The sequence below is a fragment of the Alosa alosa genome, chromosome 7 (assembly GCF_017589495.1).
Source record: "Alosa alosa isolate M-15738 ecotype Scorff River chromosome 7, AALO_Geno_1.1, whole genome shotgun sequence".
In the NCBI taxonomy this organism is placed as follows: domain Eukaryota; kingdom Metazoa; phylum Chordata; class Actinopteri; order Clupeiformes; family Clupeidae; genus Alosa; species Alosa alosa.
Genome location: NC_063195.1, coordinates 19,272,321 through 19,300,192, shown reverse-complemented (window position 1 = coordinate 19,300,192; position 27,872 = coordinate 19,272,321). Strand labels below are relative to the sequence as shown.

At 41.0% G+C, this 27,872-nt stretch overlaps 1 protein-coding gene across 10 annotated transcripts; it reads left to right on the top strand.

Moving 5' to 3' along the window:
• The first annotated feature begins 8 nt into the window (after positions 1-8).
• On the top strand, positions 9-27,599 carry LOC125298119 (zinc finger protein 501-like). 10 transcript variants are annotated; one of them, XM_048248808.1, is made up of 11 exons: positions 9-173; positions 4,939-5,115; positions 5,385-5,608; positions 5,923-6,050; positions 6,455-6,675; positions 8,229-8,272; positions 8,906-8,959; positions 9,086-9,145; positions 10,878-11,172; positions 11,318-11,592; positions 25,896-26,026. In XM_048248808.1, exons 1-10 carry the CDS (start codon positions 171-173, stop codon positions 11,546-11,548), a joined length of 1,437 nt encoding a protein of 478 aa, XP_048104765.1. In that variant the 5' UTR covers positions 9-170; the 3' UTR covers positions 11,549-11,592; positions 25,896-26,026. The 10 variants fall into 10 exon arrangements, with proteins under 10 accessions (XP_048104765.1, XP_048104763.1, XP_048104766.1 ...); XM_048248806.1 differs by lacking the exon at positions 25,896-26,026 and adding an exon at positions 22,127-23,480; XM_048248809.1 differs by lacking the exon at positions 25,896-26,026 and adding an exon at positions 14,139-14,243 and having other exon boundaries at positions 9,098-9,145.
• Positions 27,600-27,872: the final 273 nt, after the last annotated feature.

Genomic DNA, 27,872 nt, shown 5'->3' with positions numbered 1-27,872 from the left:
AGTTTTTTCTTCAATGTTTTGGATTCGCGGCTGGTGTTTTCTCTGGTTCTTTTCAAGTTATTAGTTAATAAGATATTATTGCAAGTGACGAAGCGGATTCGAATCGCATGAGAAAAGTAGGCTATGTTTTAAAGGCATAAGATAAACAGGTCGTTCACATACATTTGACCATGGTGAGTAACGCTACTGTAAGTTCTGTTGTGAGGCTAGCATTATCTGATTCATAGACTTCAGATTTGTACTGTTTTCAAAGGTGTCATGACTGCATATTGTGTGGAAGCAATTGTGAGCGTTTGAATTAGCCTTACAGCAAAAAAAGAAGCACGCTATGAGCTCGGTTAAATATAAAAATGTAGGCTAGAACAGCGAATCTGTATTGTCACAGGTACAACGGAATGTTATGCATTCCGTATTAGGTGCAAACAATCGGATTTTTGGTTCCTTACTATGTGATCTCATGGCAATGCAGCGTTTGTTTAACCCGACTCTCACCAGATGAATTTCGTTCCGCCTAGCTCCACTCATCCATCTGGTGGGGTGTGACTTTCGAAACCGACGTCTCGAATCAGTGTCGAAACGTGGTTCAAAACCGCCATGTCATGTGACCACAGCTTCGAAACATCGTTCAAAATCCCAAGGTCATGTGACCAAAGTTAAATCAACCTCGGTGCATTTCACTGGTGTCGGCAGGCGTGCCCGCGCGTTCAATTAACAGTGTAGACTAATCTTAAGCAATAACCATGATGGTGTAGTGGTTAGTGAGGGTGTTTTTTGCACGGTAGCCCAGTGGGGTATACTACGAAGCACGTTAGATCTAGGCTATGTAGACATATCGAGGCTTGACAAAGCCTTGACTCAGGGGTATACGTTAAGTGATACTACGATTGCCGTTATGTGATATATTTGTCAAACTAGGCTTTCAGCTCAGATCTGTGCGCGTTCTCGGTGTTGGGATGACTTTGGCCAATCGTGAGACGCACAAGACCGCCTCTATTTAAAAACAATTACTTCCGCATTCATGAGCGATAGCTTAATCTACACTGCGGTCATTTTTTGTGTCTAACCTATAACATCAAATAAATCAATTGTCATCAGTTGTTGTATGGTATGCACGTCCATAGTTGGATATTTGCACGCACAGCACTATTAAAGCGCATTCGAGACCCAAAATGTTAGTAGAGGCGGAGCTCCACCTGTAAGATATATGACAGAATCCTACACGTGAGAACTTCGTTTTTAAGACAATTGATTGGTCAGTGTGCGGTAGATTACACGATTTGAGCTATAACTTAGCACATAACGTCCTCCCGACCAGGGGGGTATTCCATCAACCTCGCTAATAGAGCTGGTAAGTCCCGCCCTTTCCGCTGGACCTCTAGATTGAAAAATCGTAAATGCAAATAATGTTTTCTGGTCCCGTTTGATTTGTGCCATGAATGTGAACATATGTTGTCTGTGAATTTTTAATATAAATTTTCGTGTAAAGAATGCTACAATTGAGCAGGTAGAAGTTTGATGCGGTTAAACTTTGTGTGAGAGCACTTTGTGGACTACAACTTTCCGCTAGACGACAGATCACTAGTTTCCCATAACAACCATCAGTTGGTCGAGATGTAAAGGGTTATTAAGATCGACTTTGAACACAGTGAACCATACAACTTTACAATCACACTGTATCGTACTGTTAATGTGTTGAGTGAAGCTAGACATGTTTCGAATATTTTTGTTACCATGTGTGTTTATTCCTGCCGTTACAAAACTAGCATCTCAGTTAATGTTAGCGATTAGAGCTAGCTCACGTCACAGGCTTACATGTAGTCTTTCTCGTTATGTCTTTTCCACAACTGATAGTCAAGAATCATATAATATACTGTCAAACTCGTAACATGAGAAATTATATCAAAAATTCACAGACGACATATGTTCACATTCATGGCACAAATCAAACGGGACCAGAAAATAATTATTTTCTCACATTCACTTGCATTGACGATTTTTCAATCTAGAGGTCCAGCGGAAAGGGCGGGACTTACCAGCTCTATTAAGGCGGCGCTTAACAGAAATAGCCTGGCTTGAACTAGCGTAGACTTTCACTTGGGGCTGAAGCCGTTCCATTAACTCAAGTTAGCGGCATCTTGGCCTCGTTTATTCAAGCGAGGTTTAGTTCAGCTAGTTCATCTCTGCTCGTGCACGAGGTAGAAAAATAGTCCAAAACAGTAGATTGACGAAAAGACGATATATGTCGTAAAATTAAGACAATACTAGATGATTTCTGTTCGACAGGCAAGCCATCTACAGGATTTTCATCGAAAAGTCATCAAATTTAACATCGAGAAAAAAATTGATTGCCTACAGAAATTGGAGAATAATCAAAGCATACATTTAAAACAACAATGCTAATGGTTTGAAATCAATTGCGAGTTTGATTGGCTTCACTCTTGAACACATAGACTATAGCCTACAGTCTATGCTTGAACAAAACAAGTGAATGAATAAATAGTATAAACTCAAAAAAACTTTGCCATATATTCAAAACTATCTATAGCCCTACGTTCTTATATTAAAAGAGTTCACTCCCAAATTATTGTCTAGGTGTAGGTGGTCACAAAATAAATTCATTATCAACATAATAGCCTATTGTCTCCCATAAGTCCCAAAGTGTTTGAAATAAAATTATCTGAAATGCAATGGCTTTCAATTCAATTTATGCCTAGTTTTTTGATCTGTGTGGCACACAGTTGATTTGACATTCATGAACAATCGCCACACATGAAGCAGTTTTAATTATTCGCTGCCTAGGCTACAGAATAATTATCCTTTGGCTTGCATCAGATATGTCACTGAACAGCCTACCAAATGTGCATGACCCTTTATCAGCAGTAGACATATGTCTTTCATCAAAGATTATAACTAAAAATGCCATCATCAAGGTGATAAACAATGTAGCCTTAATACTTCGTGATGGGAAGTGAACCCGCTAACACGCAAGAATGTAATTCCTTTCCTATACCGTCTCGCTGCACGCGCTACACCACCCACCGAATGTAAGTGACACAGAGTAGCACGATTCCTAGAACCACATGTGAAGTTAAAACATGTTTAAATGTATAATCTTCATACATTCTTTGGAGGTAGTGAATGTGTAAATCCATGCTTGGTGCACTGTCGGAAAAAAAAACATTTCTATAGGCCTACTTCTATTTTTGAAGTTGTAGGCTACAGGTGACGAGAGCACAGGTTGACGGAACCATCTTTTTGGACTCGTTTTCCGACTGATTGGTTTTTTTTGCAACACAGCTTAATTTAGCTTGAAAGTTAACCTGCTACGGAGCAGGTTAGTTCTGTGGCATAAATTCCCATGGTTACCAAGCTGGGATTCACGTTAACCTCATTAATGGAACGGACTTTTCACTAAAATTAGCGAGACTTATCGAAATAAGACAGGTTTGGCCTTTAGCGAGGTTGATGGAATACCCCCCTGGTTTGGTTGACAGCATAAGATACCATGGTGATATAGCCAAACAATCTTTGATATAGCGACACTAAAACAGATTCACTTTCGTGTCACAGCATAGCCTGGCTTTGAGCGCAACATACCTCGCTAACCCACTAATCGAGATTCGTAGTACACCCCACTGGCTGCTTAAATGTGGTTCGATCCCCGTTTGATTTGTAAGGTAGCCTATTGTTTCAGATCATATCTGTATGTTTTCTTACTTCATCATTAACCACACAGTTAATGATGAAGTCAACTAAACTCTCAGAATGGTCAAAAATCGAGAGTTTTTATAAGAAGAAAGTGATTTAGAGAACACTAGTGGCAGCAATAAGATTCTCTTTATTGTGACTTCATGTGGTTTCCCATCCAGTAATTGACCAAGGGCATGACTGCTTAGCTTTTGACAAAGACTGAACACAGGTAACACAGTGAGCCACGAACTTTAAAGACTACATCTCCAATACGAAGAATTTGACAGATTTGTTTCACCCTAAACAGCTCTGAGGTGTCGGAATTGTTTCGAAGCCTCGGAAAAGTTCGGCACGATTGCTTCGAACGTTTCAGTGTTTCATAAAGCCTCTCTTTGCCCATCCCTACCATCTGGGATCAATCTATTGAAGTGTTGCTTCAGAAGGCTGGGCCTAATCAAAAAATCTTGCATGTGATTGGATAAGCCACTTGTCCGTCATCTATTGACGTGCTACTTCAACCACTCACATCGAAGCCAACCCCCATGGGACCGCCCCCATGGCTACTTTGTTTTTCCGACAGCAAGTGTTCAAGTGCTTTGCCATCGGAATGTGTGACAAACACGGATGCCACAACAAAGGTGAAAACATACACTCACTAATCCTAAACAAACAACTGTATTTGCTTAAAATATAGTGTAAGATGCTTGTGAAAGAAAGATATGCAGCTTTCAAGTGACAAAAACGGCAAATTCCCAAGTTCACATGAAAACTGTTGGACATGAAAGGCCACATGGACTACAAACGAACTAAAATGTGACGAGCCCCTAACTGGGCAACTCTGTTAGCAAAATCTAGCCCCAGTTTCCGACCTCTGACTCACACATTAAGTGACGTGAATGACGCGGAATGATGATGTTTTCACTCGGAGAAAGATTTTTCCGAAGCCCATGAACGCTAGGTAAGTCACATCTATGAAACTCCCGCCCTGCGTCCTGATTGGCTCTACCATAAAATCTGGTGCAGAAATCACTCTCAACGGAAGAGAGCGGAACGAAATTCATCTGGCGAGAGTCAGGTTAGCGTTTGTTTGCCCCTCCAAAAGCATGGCGTATGTGGTTACCTCTAACTTATGGTGTTTAGCACTGGTTTTGTTGGACTATCAGCTTAAACTCACTAACTCATTAAAAAAAGTCAGCCCTTCACGCAGCCTCTCAGTGATTGTAAACCATTGTGATGTTACTATGTGAGGATGACAAGGTGACGCCTGACATGGAGGCTCTGGAGTTGAGGTTGCAGGAGGGTGAAGTGGACTCCCAGCAGGTACTGGAGCATCAAGTGAAGGCCAACCGGCTCCTGAGACAACAACTTGACGACCTTCAAAAGAGACTGGATGAGAAAGAGAACCAATTAATTGAAGCAAACGAGGTAGTCTACATGCTGTAGTCCATGACATACCTTTTCACTATCAAACACTTGGGTTACTATTTACTATTCTATTGTTGTTCAAGTACACTGTGTGAAGTTTGCATATAAACTTGTTCATTTCGTAGAAGTTTTTGCCCTAAGTATCTTGCAGTAGATGCATCTTCTCTATCAGGTTGTGACACATGAGTCAACATCTTAGTTTTGCCTCAGGAACTCCGTATACAGTAGGATATCATGCTGATACGTCTGACTTCCTGTTTTTCCAAAAGATCATCAGGGCCCTGAGGGATGAGGTGCAGACACTACATAGACAGCTGATGCAACAGACATCACATCAACAGCTGGAGCAGCAGACATTGCATCAACAGCTGGAGCAGCAGACACCGCATCAACAGCTGGAGCAACAGACACCGCATCAACAGCTGGAGCAGCAGACACCGCATCAACAGCTGGAGCAACAGACACCGCATCAACACCTGGAGCAGCAGAGACGGTACATTCTGAATTCTGTTTTCTCATCATCCACAGTTGGATCCATGCACTTAAATACACATATGTCAGGGTGTGTTCAAATTCGTAAACATAGCAAGTGAATGTTTGTAATCAGTTTGAGGAGAAAGTTCTCTGCAAACATACACACATGGATAAGGGGTTACCAATTGAAGGTTCACACGACATTGTTCAAAGATCGTTTGACATATTTGCCATGACGGTATGCCACTGTTTGCTGAATTTGAACGCACCTCAGAGATTGTACCCACTATGTGCTGTTCCCGATCATCTACATTTTCTGCCATTTTTTTACAGGCTGAAGCTCACCCGTCAAAGCACAGTCGCCCTCTCACCACCAAAGAGGAGAGCACCACACAAATTTGTGACCTTCAGAGTTTGTCTCCTCTCTGATCCTCATATGCATATATTGTCCCGACAAAAGGGTATGTTTTACTGGTTACACTTTACTTGACAGTATCCACATAAGAGTGACATGACATTGTCATGAACGTGTCATAAACAAGTCATAAACGTTTATGACAACGCTTCTGTTATTAAGTGTCATTCATGTTTTGTCATAACAAGTTAGGGTTAGGATTAGGATTAGGATTAGATTTAGGGTAAGAGTTAGGATTAGGGTTAAGGTTAGAGTTTAGGATTAGGGTTAGGGTTCATGTGTTATGACAGTGTCATGTGTTCATGACAGTGTCATGTCACTCTTAGGTTGATACTGTCAAGTAAAGTGTTACTGTTTTACTTTACATTTAATTATGGAGCTATACAATGTAAGACATTGTTGCACAAATCAGTTGATTGTCAGGATTTTCATTTGCCATTTGTGTTGTAGGGAATGCCTCCAGAAAAATCAAGGTGCCGACGTCTTTGTCTGCCAAGGAGTTCCACAGTTTCCTCAGAGGTGCGTTTCCTAGATTGGGCAACACTGATTTCCAGTTTGTGAAGGTAGATGGCCACAGAAGAATTAAAACACTTCAAGTTTCTCCAGTGACCCCATCTGTGTTGAAAACCAGCGGAGAGCTTGGACGCTCAGCCCTGTATATTCTCCCAAAGGTACATCACATCGGACATACTTTGGTGCTGTTGAGATGGACATGAGGGGTTACTATTAGGGGTGTAAAGATTAACCGATATGTATCGGTATCCGTTTTTAACGTGTAAGATACGGCTACATCGATACATGAAGCCCCGTATCGGAAAAAAACTGAAATGAACCGGTCGTTATATCGATGTACTTGTTATGAATCGGTTAACAACCTTTTCTGCTCGCTCAGACTGTCAATTACGTTCCAAGCAGCGCGTTCATCCCACTTCTGGTTTTAAAACTATACGTGGTACGGAATTGTGGGTACTGCAGTTCATTTTTGGTTACATTCACTGCCCAAAGTTGTCAAATGACCTCATTACCCATACATCTACTGCAACTTAAGCATGTAGCAACTTAAGCATGTGACAACTCGGTCGGCTTTTTTGTTTTTCGAAATCCAGTGCGAAATTAAACACTTATAGCATTCCTAAACAGCAACGATAGTCTGTAGCCTTCAACAAAGCCTTACCTTTGATGAAGGGATTTCCTTAATGTTAAATAATAATTTGGCCCTTGCTGCTAAAATGATGCACAAATTATTAGCCAATGATTTTGTTCATATTCACTCAGACTTGTGGCATTATAGGTTTCTGCATTAGGTCTACTGTTGGAACAAAATAAGCCCAGAGAGTTCATTGATTTGTAGGCCTATTTTATTCTTGTAGGGTAGGCTATATGAGAAAAGGCCAAGAGTTTCTTAAGCACTTTTATTTCGGTATTGTCTTACCTCAGCAAGGCTACAGCTCCATGAAAACAATCAGATATAACTCTATAAAATCTGTAGTCTATAAAAAATTATTTTTATGTTGTATTTGGCTGCTGTGTTTGACTGAAATGTAGACTATTATTTTTTCATTTCAATACAGTATATGAAACAAATCTCAGTTTAGATAATCATATTCACACCTTTTTTTTGCCTAATTGACAACCATGACCATGATAATTGATAATATAAAATTAATGTGCACCATGAGCAAATGATACAAAATCTTTTAGAATGCTTTCCATTCTTGAACTGCATCGAATTGCATCGAATCGCATTGCATCGAATCGTACTGAATCGTTTTTTATAAACATGTATCTTTTCTTGTATCGAATCGTGCCCATGTATCTAGATGCAAATCGTATCGTCTTTTACATGAGAGATTCACACCCCTAGTTACTATTGCAAGCCGGGCAGGGGCACTATAGGGGCAGCCGTGGCCCACTGGTTAGCACTCTGGACTTGTAACCGGAGGGTTGCCGGTTCGAGCCCCGACCAGTGGGCCGCGGCTGAAGTGCCCTTGAACAAGGCACCTAACTGCTCACTCACTGCTCCCCGAGTGCCACAGTTAAAGCAGGCAGCTCACTGCGCCGGGATTAGTGTGTGCTTCACCTCACTGTGTGCTGTTTGTGTTTCACTAATTCACCGATTGGGTTAAATGCAGAGACCAAATTTCCCTCACGGGATCAAAAAAGTATATATACTTACTTATACTTATACTTACAATAATTACTTATATTTACTTATGTTTTAAAGGAAATACTGGGAAAGGATGTTTGGAACCCCAAAAAAGGAGTCATGTAAGATTTATTTTTGTACCATCTGGCAAATAGTCTAGCTCAGTGGTTTTCAAAGTGGGGGGGGGCGCGAGGGGGTGCCAGGGGGGCCTCCGCAAGTTGGAAGGAAAAATAAAAGGAACAAATAAATACATTTCAAAATGTAAAATATACCTTTTACTATGAGGGTTGTTATACAATGCCATTATAATATTGTGTCGCATATCTGGACATTATATTTTCCATGATAATGACTGAATAATAGTAGAGCGATAGCTCTCATAAAGCAGAAAGCCCCAAATACAATTTTTACACACTGTATGGTCTATCGCGAAGTGCTTGTGGCTAAAATAATTATTAGGATTAGCTTAATGTATTTTTACATTTGCCGTAGTATTGTCGATGGGTTTAATAACACATCAAGGGGGTCCTTAGCCAGAACCTAGTGGTATTTGGGGGGCCTTGTCGTGGAAAAGTTTGGGAACCCCTGGTCTAGCTAATAAAACTATCAAAATGTTTATTTTTATATAATGTTATATACAAAGCTTAGACCAACATGTTGTAGGCACTCTTGTAAATACCTGTTTATATGCTAGTTTAAAACTGTTTCTAGGCCTAATGGCATGTTGATTCATGATTGTTTATGGTATGTTGAAGAATGCACAGGAGACCCATACACCCCCTAGTGTCCAGGTTACTGTGCAGACAGATGTAAGTAAGGTTCTCAGAACTCTTATCATTATCTGAAGAATGTTCTTGTCTATGACAAGTCTTACCCAACATGAAAGTCATTTCTTTTCAGGCTTTTTGGTTCACATTGGCTATGTATCATTTAAGGCTGCTTTACAGGTTGGAAATGGTGACTCCCATGAAACCATGGATACAGCAGATGCTGATGTAAGCTTTTTTCTCTTTAGAAGTTGCATAGTAGACTTCCCATATATAATATTAGTCTCTGTCAGTTACAGATATAATTCAATAATACAGATATAATGTTCAACTCCACATCCTCAATGTTGACCATGCACTTCACACATGATGAGACATTCTGTTTCAATTCAACTAATGTCCCATGATGCACCTGACCTCTGTCAAGAATAATCATGTCTGGCTGACTGTATTTTGGAAAGTGTTGGTCTGAAATAATAATCCAAATATACACCATGTCTTTCATGAGTAATCTAATTACACCTGGCAATTTGTTCAGAGATGTTTGAGACCAAAGGATTCCAGAAGAATTAGTTGAGATGACGTGGAATGGCCCAAAGTCCATGGAGACACTCAGCAGTTTCCCCTAGAAATTTCTCCAACAGTGGTGCTGTTATGTGCCGGAAGTTGTAACCAAGCTGTGCAAAGGGGGTCGATTTTTATCATTTTTTTTGTCATTTTTATCTATGGATGGAAATATTTCTGCTGTAGCCTAAACTATTTTGCACTTCAGAATTCTAACCATACATACACTGGTTGAAAAGTTATGATGATAACATGGATGGTCTTTGGAATTAAAATAGCCCCACATCAACGCATAGCCTTCACTATATCTAGAAATTGGCGTGGTTTTATTTCAGTTAGTATAGGGTACTTTCTATAAGCTCGTCTCTCAATGCAACTCAAACCAGCTGTTAGGCTAACTGAAATAAAACCATGCTAATCCAAAGGCCAAGGGAACTTTATCAGGATGAATAGTATCCTGGATCCATGAAATAAAAAAAAATCTACCTGCCTCTATGGGAATTTAACATAGGGGGGTGTACGTATGAAGAACATTAATTTATTTACGATACATTATTCATTCACAAAGAAAATTGGTGTCCTTAAAGGTTGGATTTGTCCTCTTTTTTTTTAATTAAGGCAATTTCCAAAAGATGATTTTTAATTCCTCTTTTTTATTCCACTTTAGCATGGGGGTGTAAACTTATGCATGCAACTGTTAATGTGTGTGTGTGTGTATATATATATATATATATTACACATACATGATACAAATATTATAAAATGTCATGTAAATTCAATGATACTTTTCTCGTGAACCACAGCAACTAATATCAATGGAAAGCTTAGATTACACTCATTCACGTGATGTGTGTGTGTGTGTGTGTGATATCGGTGTGACGAGTACTTAGCCAGACATTTAGGTTAGTTGAACCTGGACTTGAGGTTATTACGGGGGCACACTAAACTGAATTGTTTAGCTATCCAATGGATGGGTGTTGCTAGGGTGTGGCCGTAATGTTAGCCTAGCTTTCTGCTTCGGCTGCTTCAGAACGCATGGGCTGCAGGCTTGTCTTTGGGCTTGTGAAGCATAACCTTTATGTCCTAAATAGAGATGAGAGGCTACTGTAGGTGAAGATTTGATGCACTTAAACTTAAGTCATGATGATTTTCAGAAAACAATTTCAAGATGACATTGTCTGTTGTGCTTTTACAGTGTGCAAGTAAATGTCGTGACATTACTGATAATGTGAATATTTTGCAGTGGCGCTCAAAATTCAGTGGAATACATTGTAGGGGAAACACTGCTCAGATATGTCTAAAAAGTGTTCTGTATCAAATGTATTGTTCTTTCTGCTTTTATGTAACACTTGAGTCACTGAGTTTTGATTCAGTTTTTTGTGTCCCATGCATGCAGACCAGTTCTAATGCCTCAGATTGCCATAGCGATCCCGATCCTGATGAGCCAGAGTCTGGTAGCTCAGGACACAGAAAGGTCACCACAAAGGTCACACAAGGACCAGGATGTTCCATCACAGAGCCCTCAGCTGAGACCTCCATTAGAAACCAGTAAGGACCAGGATGTTGCATCACAGACCGCACAGCTGAGACCTCTATTAGAAACCAACAACGACCAGGATGTTACATCACAGACCCCACAGACACCTCAGCTAAGACCTCCATTAGAAACCAACTGTGCCCTCAAGACTTCGGTATGCCTTGGTTCATTTCAAACCATCTTTGCGTCTAAATAGATTCAAATAGGACTCACTAATATTGCTGACACACCCTATACATTTGCTACAATGAGGAAAGTCTTATGCCAGTAAAATACACCTTTATTTGTTTGTTTTACAGGTGTATTCAAGCCCAGCAAACCTCCTCCTCATTTGCACCTCAGAGGACGATCCAGAAGACCGCCCAGTGTCTGATGTTGCAGAGGGACCATCCCAGCAGGTGCCCTTGCATGTGGTGTCAGTGAATCTTGAAGACTGCCGTGGAATGCTGGGGCCCGATGGAGTTTATAAGATACAAACAGAAAACGGGGACCACGGTGATGAAGGCAGCTCTGACTACGATCAACGATGATGATGATGATTATGATGATGGAGACGGTGACTATGACCCCACAAGTAAGTACAGACGGAGGAGGAAAATGCTGAAAATACTATACTATTTTAAATTCTGTTCAATTTAATCATATAACAATTGTAGACTAAACATATTGTAGACTAAACCGGTCAGTATTAGCCTTAGCCTGGCGGGCCATCCTATATCATTGAAATGTATAGTCTGGCATCGAACCATTCACCTCGCTTTAATCCAAGGGGCGGGCAGAGAATTGTCTTTCAAACTGCCTAGGCATGCAATAGGCCAGCGCTACGACCATATCCGTATCTGGTCGGCAAAACGGCAAATACATCCTTCTTTAAAAGGAATGAATTAAGTGCATTGTGTTGCTCAACTTTCAAAGAAAAGCACAAGTCCAACTTCTCCAAAGTTGACGCCAACGCCGATTCAAACAACCGCTCTTCGTTCGCCATAGCCACCTTCCTTGTTGTTCACCGTCGCAGGACTGTCGTTATTCTGTTAAGCCCGCCTTAAGACTCTCTAACAAAATAGAGCGCTGTGATTGAATAACATCCACAGTGTTAGCCAATAGAAATCCCTATGGTTTGATACTAGATGTACAGGCTGAGCAAATTAATTTGCCGCCGCTAGGGTGCGTCTAGATTTCTAGGCTATATTAGCAATTAGAAACTCTACGTTGGCTTGCAAGCTAGAAAAAGTAAACTTCGATAGGTCCAATCACATCGTGGATAGAGCCGTTAGGTGGGCTTAACATAATGATTGATGGCAGAGTTGCATCGGTTTGGCTTGAATTCCCTGCTACTTGAAAACAAAGAAGATGGATGTTGCTGTTGGCGAACAGTGTGACACGAGTTAAGCTTTTATTAAGTTGGCAAAAGTTTGAACTAGCCAACTAGCTCCGCTGGTGGGAAAACGTATGGGACTTATGAGTTGTAGCACTGTCCTATTGCGTGCAGAGGGAATTTGAAACCAATTATTCCAGCCGGTCGGACTGAGCACTGCCTACAGTGAGTGCCCTACATTTTAATGTGGGTCTGGCTCGTCAGGCTAGGTCACCATACCACAGACATGGGGGACTTGAGTCATTTTTTAAGACTTGAGACTTGCTTGATCAACATGTATAAAAGACTCGACTTGACTTTGACTTGCTATTCATGACTTGAGACTTGACTTAGACTTGAGACAAATGACTTGAAATGACTTGACTTTTTTTTGTTTTCATTGATATTAAGGAGTTAAAGCAGAATTTCGGTGTGATATTGACCTAAAGTGGGTTGAAACATGATACCGAGTGTGAACGTATGTCTCATAGCTCAGCTCGGCTTGTCCCCTGCACTCAGAAATCTGGCGCTAGTTAGCCAATGCTACCAACAGTGTTTCGTTGTGGTGCCTCAGGCATCGGCCTAGCCATGCAAATAAATCACTGTTTTACACCATTTACGAGGCTCAAAGTAGCTCCATACTTCATTGGTAGACTTCCGAGGGCCTTGACATTTAAAACGAGACATGGATAACTTTGAAAAAAACAATAGTAGATTATTTACAAGACGATTTATACAGACAGTACCTTAATTTTACCGTTCAACGCCATCTTGAATTTAGTCACGATAAGTCGAGCGACGAGTACGAACGAACAGGTATGATAAGGGGTCAGATTCCAAAAATAATTCATGAATCCATGCATTTCCACTGAATTATTTTTGGAATCTGATCCCTTATCATACCTGTTCATTGGTGCACATCCGCAGAAGTGCACTTGGGCCATTAGATTAGATAGTTGTTCAGGATACTGCATTAAACACAAATCTACAACAAATCTGTTGAAATCTAATGACGAGAATGTAAACCCAACAGTTGGCCAATATTGAGATCTGCAAAGTTTGTTGTTGATAGTTTCATAATTCGTATGATACATCAATAACCAAATTATTTTGATAGGTCTAATTGAGAGCAGTATAAAAGAAGGTAGTGTTATGGTTTATGTGTCATGCTCAGTGATTTTGCGTGATATTTTATCCAAAGTAACATTCATGATTAATTGACTGTTATTATGATTTTGCTTTAAGGTCATATTTAATTGGGAAAAGTCATAAAGGCGCTCTAAGCAATGCTGGGTAACGTAACTTCTGTTGACTTTTAAACAAAACAGAAAGCTAGCTCGCTACTTCTTCCCCCTCCCTCCTGTGCAATTGAAACTCTCCTAAACGTGCATCTTGTCGGTGATTTGCTGGAACAGTTTATGTTTTTATGGGCAAGGTTTGCCCAAGTTGTTTTGAGGCCGTTTTTGGAGCCTGGGTTGTCCACAGAGATAGCGTTTTTTTACAGTGTATTCAGAACACAGGCAGCTAGCGGATGGTGAGGTGATGTTTGCTGTAAGTGACAACAAATGTTTTAGCCTAAAAACCGTATGACATCGCTTAGAGCACCTTTAACAAATTACAACAATAACAGTGATGTGTTTATCAGATGGTGTCAAGTCAGAAGAGATTACTTTTCATGAGTGGGTTGTGTTGCAAGTGTGAAGCACCAACAATTTGTGCTGAATTCCATTCTGTTTCGGGAAATGGCTGAGATTTCTTTTTTCCAGCTGAAGACTTGGACTCCTGTTCTGATGATGGAGACACCGCAAGTGCACCTGAGGAGCAAAGAAGAGATGGACTGACCGAACAGACTGAGTTGGACCAGAAGCTGCATTCCTGCAGTGAGTGTAGTAGGACCTTTCCCAAACTGAACTCCCTGAGAGCTCACCAAAGAAGACATAATAAAAAGACGTCCCCTCCTCAAAGTCCCTGTGAGTCTAGAGCACGAGGTCCAAGGAAGACTTGTAAATCCAAAGGCAAGACAGGCGAGAGAAAAACTGACCGTGTCAAGTCTCATGAGTTCAGGGATTGTGGAAAGGTATTTTCGTTCCCAAGTCAGCTTTCTATTCACCAGAGAGTGCATACCAGAAAAAAGCCGTCCGCTACTGCCGTGTTGGAAAGCAAGGAGTCATCCAAAGAGCCTACTAAGAAAAAAAAGAAAAGAGAAAGAGTGTAAAGAGTGTGGCAAAATGCTTTCAAGCACATCAAATCACAATCTTCATCAAAGAATGCACACAGGAGAAAGGCCTTATAAATGCAAAGAGTGTAACAAGGCTTTTGTACATTTAGGCAGCTTGCATGACCACCAAAGAACACATACACAGGATAGACCATATCAGTGCTCAATTTGCCCAAAGACATATAAAAGAAAATCATTCTTAAAAATACACATACGTTCTCATACGGGGGAAAGACCATATTCTTGCACCCAGTGCACAAAGAGTTTTCCTAGTTCAGCTACCCTAAGAAGTCATCAGCTCAGTCATACAGAAGAGAGGCCTTATCTGTGTTTGCTTTGTGGGAGTAGATTCAAAAGTACAAATGCCCTTAATAGCCACGAGGCAACACATACAGCAGTCAAATCTCATCCCTGTACACATTGTGACAAGACTTTCACAACTAATGGCAATCTGAAAAAGCACGTAAGAACTCACGCAGGTGAAAGACCATATAAATGCTCAGAGTGTAAGAATAGTTTTATTCAAGTATCACATCTCATAAACCATAAACTGCGACACACAGGTGAAAAGCCTCACCTTTGCTCTGTTTGCGGGAAGGCTTTTGCTCGCCAAGATGCTCTGAAGACACACCAGAGGGTTCACACTGGAGAGAAACCTTACCAGTGCACCAACTGTGGGGAGAAGTTTAGCTACATACAGAGCCTGCAGTTACACCAGAAGAGGGAGCACACCATCCGGTAGTCTCACAAGTGTTCACAATGTGAGGACAGTTTTGAAATAGGACAGGAACTCAAAATCACATGAATGTTTTCAAAGAGTAATTGGACATACTCTGGACATTGGTATAAATAACATATTACAAGACGCCGTTGGAGGAAATTTTACATACTCTGGACATTGGTGTACAGGGTTCGTACGGGTGCTTGAAATCCTTGAAAATGCTTGAATTTTATTGTTGCGTTTTCAAGGTTTGAAAAGTGCTTGCATTTTGGATAAAGTGCTTGAAAATGTTTGAAATTGTAACTGTATTTCTTTTGATATAAATAGTTATCTGACGGAATAGCTTATTAGTCAAAGTCAAAGTCTGCTTTATTGTCAATTTCTTCACATGTCAAGACATACAAAGAGATCGAAATTACGTTTCCCACTATCCCACGGTGGAGACAAGACACATTTTACCAATTAAGTCCACAGACAAACAACATTCAAGTAAACAATATAAAAAGTAAATAAGAAGGCACTATACAATGAAGAAATTAGAGCAGCAAAATTTGGGTTGAAATTGTGCAATTGTGCATACAGTAGACAGTCAATATAATAGTGCAAAAGTCAGGCCAATAAATGGCTGAGGTAGTTCTGTTTGACCTAAGTATGCAAGTGGCATAGTGGTGCAAGTTATGTAAGAGCAGCAGAAGTGTGTTCAGAAGTGTTTTCAGGACAACAGGACAACAACAACAAGTTGCAAAGTGTGGAGTAGTGCAAGGCAGCTATTGTGGGTCCAAAGTCCAGGATGTTATGTAGCTGAGGGGGGAGAGAGTTCAGCATCCTAACAGCCTGGTGTATGAAGCTGTTGGTGAGTCTGGTGGTGCGGGAGCCCAGGCTTCTGTACCTCTTTCCAGAGGGCAGTAGATCAAACAAATTGTGAGTGGGGTGACTTGCATCACTCACAATTGTGGTCGCCTTGCGGGTGAGGTGGGTGGAAGTATTAGATGCAGAAAGTCGGAGAGTTTAAAATGAAAACTTCTCCGCCATGGTCCTCGCTGGTGCCTCTGCATGTGTGACTGATCTGCCTGTCCGTTTTCATGCGTGACAACGCCCCCTTGCACACAGTCGGAGATGACTGCACCAGCGGTAGATAAAACTATGGTTCTAGACTGCATCAACGTGTTTTAATGAGCGTTGGTTAGAAAACAGCTATTTCGGACTGCTGAACAGATATCATGTAGGGTCATACAGATTCATTGCTAGATACAGTAGGTCCGCCATTAAAGCTAACATGTTATTTAATAGGCTACTTAGCTCAGTCATTGGACAACAAGGAGAAAGTTAGGTTGAAGAGGGAGACGAATAGAGTCTTTCTTCAAATTTTGTTTAATTTATTAACTAAAAATAGCCGACGAGACAATTATTCTTGCATCAACAAACCGTCACGCGACACGTAGGCTAGTTGTAGATACATTTGACCAGAGCCATGTCAAAACGAAAGTAGAGATGACTCCGCTATCACGGAGTAGGCCTATGTCCTAACTAACGAACAAACGTAGTGTTTCACTCAGCTCACATAAACTTCAATACCCACAATCCATTCTTAATAACAGATGGAGCAGGGACCAGTATAAACATCCTCAAAACCAATTGGAGAAAAGGCTCTTGAGATATACAGGTGTATCTAAAAAAGTAGAATATTGTGAAAAACTGTGTTGGTTTATGTTCTAAACAAAATATGTTATAAACTGAACAAATGTTTCTACATCATATGGCAAAATGATCATGATAGACTTATATAGGCTTTCATAGACCTATATAGGCTACTTTGCTCTTCTATAAATGTACCATATGCCTAATAGGCTGTATTTCTAAGTGTGATTTATGGTATAATGTATGAAACATATACATAATATGTGCATATCGTGCCGTTTGGCAAGAAGTTGAATTTATCCAATTATATGACAACTCAGTCACCTTCAGACACCAACATCACATCTCCACATTGCTAGCCTACTGGTTGGTAGCTCAGGATAACAGATCATGAGACAATGATACTGACTCAGCCAATTAGCTAGCAAGCAAAGTCTACTTCCTGCTATTAAGAATCACAATATGTTTGTTAAAACCATCTCTTAATGTGATAGAAAAAGTAAAAAAAGTTAGTGTATTTGTATAATATGTAATTTCCACCGCTGTAATGTCTTGTAAAAGCTTGAAAATTGACCTTGAAAGTGCTTGAATTTGATCTTGGAATAGGTGTACGAACCCTGGGTGTAGCTGACCTACACTACTCACAAAAAGCCAGGGATATCTGGCTTTTGGTTCAAATGTAATGTTTCATAATCATAACAGAAAGTACTGAAACATTGAAGTGTTGGACATGTGCATTCAAAAGTTTAGAGAAGGTCACATTACGTTCACCTATATTCTGTAGGCTGTTTTGTTTTTTTTATTATTATTATTATTATTATTATTACTATTATTATTATTATTATTATTATTATTATTATTATTATTAAAAATTGAGTATGTTATACTTGAATTGTTTTATTTTCTTCATGTTGAAAGAAAAATCATGACTGTCAGTTTCAGAGATTACAGATGCTATTCATTTCAACCTCCTAGCTAGCACACCTGGCCCTGCATGGTTGCAGATCCACACAACACATTTTAGATCTACATAGGAGAGATGATAAATTCCTTGTGTTATTGGTAGAAATTTCCCAGAGTGGCCAATCAACTACCAAGTCTATTTAACATTACTGTTCAGAACAGGGAGGCGACCCCGCGTAGCCCAAGTTGTGGGGGTGAACAGCTGGACACCTCTTCACCCGAATCTTGTGCTTACAGTAGCATGTGCGCACGGACCTGGCTGCCCACAGCAACATTTGCATTTTGCCATGGTAACAACACCTCCCTGTTCTGAACAACTAGCCTACATAACGGGACATGGGATACAGCAGCAATGCACAACTGGCTGGTGGCAGATGCATACCCGGGATCCCTCAAGCTACCGGATTCAGCTCAAGTTTAATTCCCCCATCAATGTCAAATATGACTGATTAAGCTCTATACACAACACCACGGTTTAACTGGATCAAACCTCACAAAACAGGCATGGCAAAAACAGTCCAACTCTCAGATCACATATCAGACTCAATTCCGAAAGGCAAAACGTAATCCAGAAATGGTCGAAGATCACAAAAAACGAGCACAATTGAGATACAGACTTGACACAGAATTGACTACGATTTACCGTATTTTCCGGACTATAATTTCACTTGCATTTCGGCATTTCATTTGCATTTCAATTGAGGTAGCAAACAGGAGGTAGAATTTCTGTTCAAATGTTGCACATCCCTGCAACGAACATTGCAACAAGGTTAAGTTAGTGTAGCAATCAAGCACTAATTCCACAGAGTCAATTGTAAGGTCTAGTCAGGTGTTAAGTTCTAGATTGGCATGTCTAGTTGTTGGTAGTGCTAGAAGAGAGGTACTCTCTGAAGTACGGAGCCCGGGAGGTGTCATTGCAAGATATTTTGTGAATCGAGAGAATGTGCGCTCATTTTACTAAATCATGTGCATGTTTCGCTAAATTGTTGAAGCTTTTACAGCACAGAACTATTGTGACAAAAACAAATATCATGACTCAGAGGGAAACACCATGAGTGAGAAAACTTCCAATTTGAGCAATATGTAACTGATACTACAGCTCATGCAGCCTTTGTATCTGATACTTGTCAACGGATGCCTTTGCAACTTTTTTGCTACATTCACCATGCCTGTTAGAGAAGTAGATTAAATGTTAAAATACAGTGGGGAGAATAAGAATTTGAACCCATGCTAAAGTTGACTAAAAAGAGGAGTATAAAATCATCTGTTAGAAATTGATCTTAATGCCTTAAAGAAGCACTATGCAACAATTTTAGCAAAAATGACCTTAATTATGCAGGTTGAGTCATTCGGGTTGGTTCTACAACACTTTCTGGGTCGTTTGGTGGGTGCTTCGTCTCCCCCTATCGCTTCTCCGCAGAAAAAACAAATATGCAACTTTCTGTTTCCGTTCTGAGGAAATCCGGATGTGACTCAGCGGAAGTATCCAATCACGCCTCGAAAATGTAGTCAGATTGTAGTTTCTAAGAAGACTGCAAAACGGACACCGACTTGGCTTTGTTGCTGTTGAAATTGTAAGTAGCCTACCCTTGGGTGCACTACTAATGTGCTTTGATAGTCTCTTGAACAATGTCTTTGCTCGACCGTTTTATTGTGAGCCCTGTATGTGTTTAGCTTGGTTTTTCATGGCTAGCTCGCTAGCTAGTGGGGGTTTAGTGTAGCAGTCACTTGCTACCGAAGCTGCAGGGGGAGCTGTGTCATGAAAAATGCGAGGCCAAATCCAGCGAAAACCCAGAAACAGTGAAGGAATAACCAGACCTGCATAGGGCTTCTTTAATTTAAAAAAATAGTAAAAATCCAACCTTTAATAAGGACACCAATGTTCTTAGTGAATGAAGAATGTATGGTAAATAAATAAATGTTCTTCCTTAAATTACAAGGGCATTATAGTCTGGCTAACGTCAGACCTCATCTCATTGAGATGTGGTCTGGGAATTAGGCATTCATTTTCTCGTATTTCAAATGTGGTTTACGAATGCCCAGAGCCGTTTATTGGGCGCTACGAATGTCTATCAAATGCATCTGTACGTAGCTCATAACGACTTCGGTGTGCCGTCATCGTCTTGCTGCCCTCCGTTCTGTGATTGGTCCCCTTACCGAGGCAAAAATTTGCTCCACGGTATCCAGGCTGCCTAGCAGCGTGAATAAAATCACGCGCGTAAGGCAGCATGGGAAAACCCAGGCTAAGGGCATTAAGTATTTGACCCCTATGTTAAATTCCCATAGAGGCAAGCAGAGTTTTTTTTTAAAGGCCATTTATTTCATGGATCCCGGATACTATGCATCCTGATAAAGTTTCCTTGGCCTTTGGAATTAAAAATAGCCCCACATCATCACATACCCTTCACCATACCTAGAGATTGGCATGGTGTGTTTTTCATTTAGCCTATTAGCTGGTTTGCTCAATGAGCATCAAACCAGCTAATATCTGTCTGCCTCTATGGGAATTTAACATAGGGGTCAAATACTTATTGCCCCTGTAATTTAAGGAAGAACATTTATTTATTTACCATACATTCTTCATTCACTAAGAAAATTGGTGTCCTTAAAGGTTGGATTTTTTCTCATTTTAATTAAGGCATTAAGATCAATTTCTAACAGATGATTTTATATTCCTCTTTATTATTATTATTCCTTTTGTATATTCATTTTCAAATGTGAGTAGGCCTACAAGACCACTGCACGGGATTATGGGAATGTGTGCAGTCAAATTGTCTATTCGACAGAATCCACAGGAGGGGCCTGCGGTCCCAAAACAGATATAAAGCCCAGATCAAATTAACAAGATCAAGGAATGTGGTGCGTGTTGTGACTGTTAACATGCATTTTCAGTGTCATCCATTACATTACATTACATTACATTTGGCTGACACATTTTTAACCAAAGCGACTAACAACATGTTAAACAATTTTAAAGCAATTCTCTCAACAATTCTAGGACAATTTAAAAAAAGGTAGAGTACAATAAGAATAAGTGCATCAGTGAGTGCTGTTTTTAAACAGACAAGTGTCAGTTCTAGTCAGGTGGTAAGTACTAGGATCAGCAAGACTAGTTGCAAGTAGTGCTACAAGAGGAGATGTTCTCTGAAGACGTCATTCGTCTGAGGAGAGCAACGGTCTGGAGTTAGGGTATGCCTGTATGAGGGCATTCAAGTAGGTGGGAGCAGAACTGGAGACTACTTTGTAGGCAAGCATTAGAGACTTGAATTTGATGCGGACAGCCATTAGGTAGACAGTGTAGCTGGATGAGCAGCGGGGTAATGTGCCCTTTTGGGTTGATTGTAGACCAGGCACGCCGCCGCGTTCTGGATCATCTGAAAGGGTTTCACGTAAGGGTTCATGAAAGGGTTTTTCAAGTAAGTTCTGATTTTCCGTAGGTTGTAAAGTGCGAAATGGCATGACCGGGCAAACGAGGCAACATGATCTAAGAAGGTTAGTTGGTTGTCGGTAACGACTCCTAAATTTCTTGCAGCCCTGGTAGGTGCAACAGACAGGGAGTCAATTTTGATGTTGAGGTCATGGTGTGTGGTAGGTTTAGCTGGGAGGACCAGCAGCAATTCCGTTTTTGAGAGGTTTAGCTGGAGGTGATGTGCCTTCGTCCACGTAGATATGTCTGAGAGGCAATCCGAGATCAGTGCTGAGATCAAGGGGTCAAGGGGGATCAAGGGGTCCTGGAAAGGACAGATAGAGCTGTGTGTTGTCTACATAGCAGTGGGATGAGAAGCCATGTGAACGGATAATCTGTCCCAAAGAGGTGGTGTTGATAGCAAAGAGAAGGGGACCCAGCACTGAGCCCTGGGGGACCTCTGTGGTGAGATGGTGAGGAGCAGATAGCTGTCCAAACCATGATATGTTAAACAAGCGTCCTGTGAGATAGGATTCAAACCAGGAGAGAGCAGAGCCGGAGATTCCCATGTTAGAGTATAGAGAGAAGGATGCAGTGATTCAAGCCGAAGTCAAGCAGAATGAGTACCGATGATCGAGCGGTCATCCAATGCTAATTGGAGGTCAAACAATAATAATGATGTCCTATTGGATGGTGTTATTGTTATAGGAGATTGCTTCTGATGAGTAGATTATGTATAAAGAGTGATATTCTATGCTAAATTCCATCCCAGTTTTGGGAAATAGCTGAAAGTTGTTTTTTTTTACAGCTGAAGGCTTGGACTCCTGTTCTGATGATGGAGACACCGCATGTGCACCCGAGGAGCAAAGAAGAGATGGACAGACAGAACAGACAGAGTTGGAACAGAAGCTGCATTCCTGCAGTGAGTGTAGTAGGACCTTTTTCAAACTGAACTCCCTGAGAGCTCACCAAAGAAGATATCATAAAAAGACGTCGCCTTCTCACAGTCCCTGTGAGTCTAGAGCACGAGGACCAAGGAAGACTCGTAAATCCAAAGGCAAGACAGGCGAGAGAAAAACTGACCGTGTCAAGTCTCATGAGTGCAGGGATTGTGGAAAGGCATTTTCGTTCCCAAGCCAGCTCTCTGTTCACCAGAGAGTGCATACCAGAAAAAATCCGTCCGCTACTGCCGTGTTGGAAAGCACAGAGTCATCCAACAGGCCATCGCCTAGCAAGAAAAGTCTCAAGAGTGCCCAGAAGAGTGTAAAGAGTGTGGCAAAATGCTTTCAAACACAGGGAATCTCAATCTTCACCAAAGAATCCACACAGGAGAAAGACCTTATGCATGCACAGAGTGTAACAAAGCTTTTGCACAGTTAGGTAACTTGCGTGAACACCAAAGAAGGCATACGCAGGATAGACCATATCAGTGCTCCATTTGCCCAAAGACATATAGAACAAAATCATTCTTAAAAATACACATACGTTCACATACGGGGGAAAGACCATATTCTTGCACCCAGTGCACAAAGAGTTTTCCTAGTCCAGCTGCCCTAAGAAGTCATCAGCTCAGTCATACAGAAGAGAGGCCTTATCTGTGTTTGTTGTGTGGGAGTAGATTCAAAAGTACAAACGCCCTTAATAGCCACGAGGCAACACATACAGCAGTCAAATCTCATCCCTGTACACATTGCAACAAGACTTTCACAACTAATGCCATTCTGAAAACACACTTAAGAACTCACGCAGGTGAGAAACCATATAAATGCTCTGAGTGTAAGAACAGTTTTACTCGTTTATCAAATCTTATAAAGCATAAACTGCGACACACAGGTGAAAAGCCTCACCTTTGCTCCGTTTGCGGGAAGGCTTTTGCTCGCCAAGATGCTCTGAAGACACACCAGAGGGTTCACACTGGAGAGAAACCTTACCAGTGCACCAACTGTGGGGAGAGGTTTAGCTACATACAGAGCCTGCAGTTACACCAGAAGAGGGAGCACACCATCGGGTAGTCTCACAAGTGTTCACAATGTGGGGACAGTTTTGAAATAGGACAGGAATTCAAATCACATGAACGTGTTCAAAGAGTAAGTGGACATACTCTGGCCTTTGGTGTAAATTACATTACAAGAGTCCGTTGGCCAGGAGTGGACCAATTGTGCAAATGAGGCCTGAAATTTTTAGTGGTATACCCACAGTGTTGCTATTTATGTGTTAAATTTATGTAGTGGGTATTCTGTAGCCTGTTTGTTTTATTATTATCATTACTCTGGCCTTTGGTGTAAATTACATTACAAGAGGCCGTTGGAGGAAATTTTACATACTCTGGCCATTGGTGTAAATTACATTACAAGAGGCCGTTGGAGGAAATTTTACATACTCTGGACATTGGTGTAAATTACATTACAAGAGGCCGTTGGAGGAAATTTTACATACTCTGGACATTGGTGTAAATAACATATTACAAGAGGCCGTTGGCCAGGAGTGGACCAATTGTGCAAATGACGAGCGGATTTTATCCGTCTGAAATTTTGTAGTGGTATCCCTAGCCCACAGTGTTGCTATTATGTGTTAAATTTATGTAGTGGGTATTCTGTAGCCTGTTTGTTTTATTATTATCATTAAAGATTTGAGTATGTTCAACAGAAAATGTTTTCTTTCCTCTTCATGTTGGAAAAAAAAATCATGACTGTCAGTTTTAGAGATTACAGATGCTAGCATCTGGTTGCAGATCCACACAACACATTTCAGATGTACATAGGAGAGATGATAAAATCCTTGTGTTATTGGTAGGGATTTCCCAAAGTGGCGAATCAACTACCAAGCTTATTTAAAGATTGTATCAGTGATTTCAGGCCCAAAAAAGCCCCAAACATAAATGATCACATTCATCTAATCTTTCCTAACGATCCGCTAGCTGTCTGCCCCATTAGCAGCCCATCAAAAACACGTGTCTCTTTAGGCACCCTAGGCTCCGAGATCTGTACACAAAAAAAATGCTACCAACAAGGATTGGCAACCCACTCAAAATCAAAAAGCAAGTGTTTCAACCAATAACCGACGAGATGCACATTTAGGAGAGTTTTAATTGCACGGGAGGGAGTAGTGAACTAGCTCTCTGTTTTGTTCGAACATCAACAGAAGTGACGTATCCCCACTATCCCTGATACAAAAACAGCCTAGAAAATCGCCACGTTTCATTTTCCGTTTGTCTTATTACACTTTCCAACTTGAGAGGAGACAAGTTTTAAATAGGAAAATTACCGGAAATCGTAGTCACTTTTAAACGTGATGCTAGCAGGCAAGATTCTAATGGTCTAATCTGATTCAATAATCTCTGCTAGTCTGGCTAACGTCACACCTCATCTGATTGAGATGGGGTCTGGGAACTAGACATTCATTTTCTCGTATTTGAAACGTGGTTTACGAATGCCCAGAGTCGTTTATTGGGCGCTATGAATGTCTATCAAATGCGTCTGTATGTAGCTCATAACGGCTTCGGTGTGTCATCATCGTCTTGCTGCCCTCCCTCCGTTCTGTGATTGGTTCCTTCGTTGAGGTGAAAACGAAGTCCATAGAATCCAGGCTGCCTAGCAGCGTGAATAAAATTGCGCGCGTAAGGCAGCATGGGAAAACCCAGGCTAGATCTATGCTAGGCTGGAGCTTAAAGTGGTATCGCCAGACTCAGAGAACAGCTGGATGAACTGGAGAAAGGTAAATCAATTGTTAAACTGAATGGGAGGTGAAAAATGAGTGTAAATCCCCAAATGGTGGATTATCCTTTTAATAACCCCGTTTAGAAATCATTTGGATGGTTAAATGATAGACAAAATCGCTCTGAAAGTAATCCTTATCGCCATCGTTCTTCATGTTGTTATCATGGAAGTATCAAAGTCAAAGTCAAAGCTTTATTGTCAATTTCTTCACATGTCAAGACATACAAAGAGATCGAAATTACGTTTCCCACTATCCCACGGTGGAGACAAGACATATTTTAACCAATTAGGTCCACAGACAAACATAATATTCAAGTAAACAATATAAAAAGTAAATAAGAAGGCACATACAATGAAGAAATAAGAGCAGCAAAATTTGGTTGAAATTGTGCAATTGTGCATACAGTAGACAGTCAATATAATAGTGCAAAAGTCAGGCCAATAAATGGCTGAGGTAGTTCTGTTTGACCTAAGTATGCGGGGCATAGTGGTGCAAGTTATGTAAGAGCAGCAGAAGTGTGTTCAGAAGTGTTTTCAGGACAACAGGACAACAACAACAAGTTGCAAAGTGTGCAAGTGTACAAGTGGAGTAGTGCAAGTGGAGTAGTGGAGTAGTGCAAGGCAGCCACAAAGTATGCATTGTGAGACGTCGTCATTCATAATTGCAGGAGCTATACTTAAAACTGTTGCCATTATCATAGTTAGCGGTTCTGGTGTGAACGGCCCTCAAAGGGAAACTATATGTAGAATGATGATCAATCAGATGCTGGAGTCAAAAGGGATGAATGTTCATATGTAGGTTGTGTTCGCTGATTGCTATTGTATTTTGGCAAATCAATGAAAATGTGTTATCTTTTCCAGCTGAAGACTTGGACTCCTGTTCTGATGATGGAAACACCGCATGTGCACCTGAGGAGCACAGAAGAGATGGACAGACAGAACAGACGGCGTTGGACCAGAAGCTGCATTCCTGCAGTGAGTGTAGTAGGACCTTTCTCAAACTGAACTCCCTCAGTGCTCACCAAAGAAGACATCATAAAAAGACGTCTCCTCCTCAAAGTCCCTGTGAGTCTAAAGCACAAGGACAAAGGATGCGTCTTGAGTGCAAAGGCCAGACAGGCAAGAGAAAAACTGACCGTGTCAAGTCTCATGAGTGCAGGGATTGTGGAAAGGCATTTTCGTTCCCAAGCCAGCTTTCTGTTCACCAGAGAGTGCATACCAGAAAAAATCCGCCCACTACTGCCGTGTTGGAAAGCACAGAGTCATCGTCATCGCCTCGCAAGAAAAGTCTCAAGCGTTCCCAGAAATCTTTTGAGTGTAAAGAGTGTGGCAAAATGCTTTCAAGTGCATCGAGTCTCTATGTTCACCAAAGAATCCACACAGGAGAAAGGCCTTATACATGCACAGAGTGTAACAAAGGTTTTGCACAGTTAGGCAACTTGCATGAACACCAAAGAAGACACACACAGGATAGACCATATCATTGCTCCCTTTGCTCAAAGAGGTTTATAACATCAACTAAATTAAAAGAACACATACGGATTCACACTGGGGAAAGACCATACTCCTGCACCCAGTGCACCAAGAGCTTCCAGAGTTCGACTGCACTTAAGGTGCACCAGCGAAGTCACACAGATGACAAGCCTTTTCTGTGTTTGCAGTGCGGTAAAAGGTTCAAAACTAGAGCCATGGTCGCCAATCACAACAAAACGCATACAGGTGAAAAACCTCACCTCTGTCAGTATTGTGGCAAGACTTTCTTATCCTCCTCAAAACTGGTCATACACCAGAGACGTCACACAGGAGAGAAACCACATAAATGTTCAGAGTGTGATAGCAGTTTTACTAACATATCATGTCTCAAAAAACATAAACGGCGACACACAGGTGAAAAACCTCACCTTTGCTCCGTTTGTGGGAAGGCCTTCGCTCGTGTAGATGCTCTTAAGACGCACCAGAGAGTTCACACTGGAGAGAAACCTTACCAGTGCAAAATATGTGAGGAGAAGTTCAGCTACATACAAAGTCTGCAGTTACACCAGAAGAGGGAGCATGCTGTCAGGAAATCAGCACAGGAACAGCACAGCACAGGAACTCAAATCACATGAATGTCTAACTTATAATTCATGAGTACATGACTATTTGAAACTTCAACTTGGATGTCTTTTGAGAGGGAAGTGGACAAGGCTGTAAATAGCCTCCTTTAGTGAACACTAAGAGAGGCTGTAGACCAGCAGTATTTCTAGGGGACATGGGGGGCTGACCACACAAGCGACCCACTGATCACTTGGTGTAAATGATGTAATATAAGGGGCTGTTGGCCAGTAGTGGTGCAAATCAAGGGGGTGGGTGGGGGTTGACTTGTTGTGCCATCATCGATGCTAGGTTCTTATACTGGGCTGGAAATTTCTAGCCACACCCCTGGCTCACAGTGTTGCTTCATGTTTACATAGTGGCCAGTCTGCAGCCATTTTTTTTTTTTTTTTAAGTAAAGATTTGTGGATGATGTTCAACAGAAGTTGGTTTATATTATTATGTATAAATTAAATTATTTGATTTGTTGAATCACAGTGTCAGAGATCAGATAACAAATGCTAGCATCCATTTTGTTAGCACGTCTGTTGCTGCAGGGTTCCAGGCCCAGGCTGGAATAGAACTGAGCCAAGCAGTATCCTACACGCTACATCTTTTTTAATGTGTTTTTTTCCCTGGTGGATGGGTGTGATTACTTCTTACATTTCTATGATGGTAGAGGTTGGAATAGGACCAAGGTAAGTATTACCATTCATAAGAGTGGGTCTGGAGTGTGAAAATGATCATGGTGAAAATGAAACGATG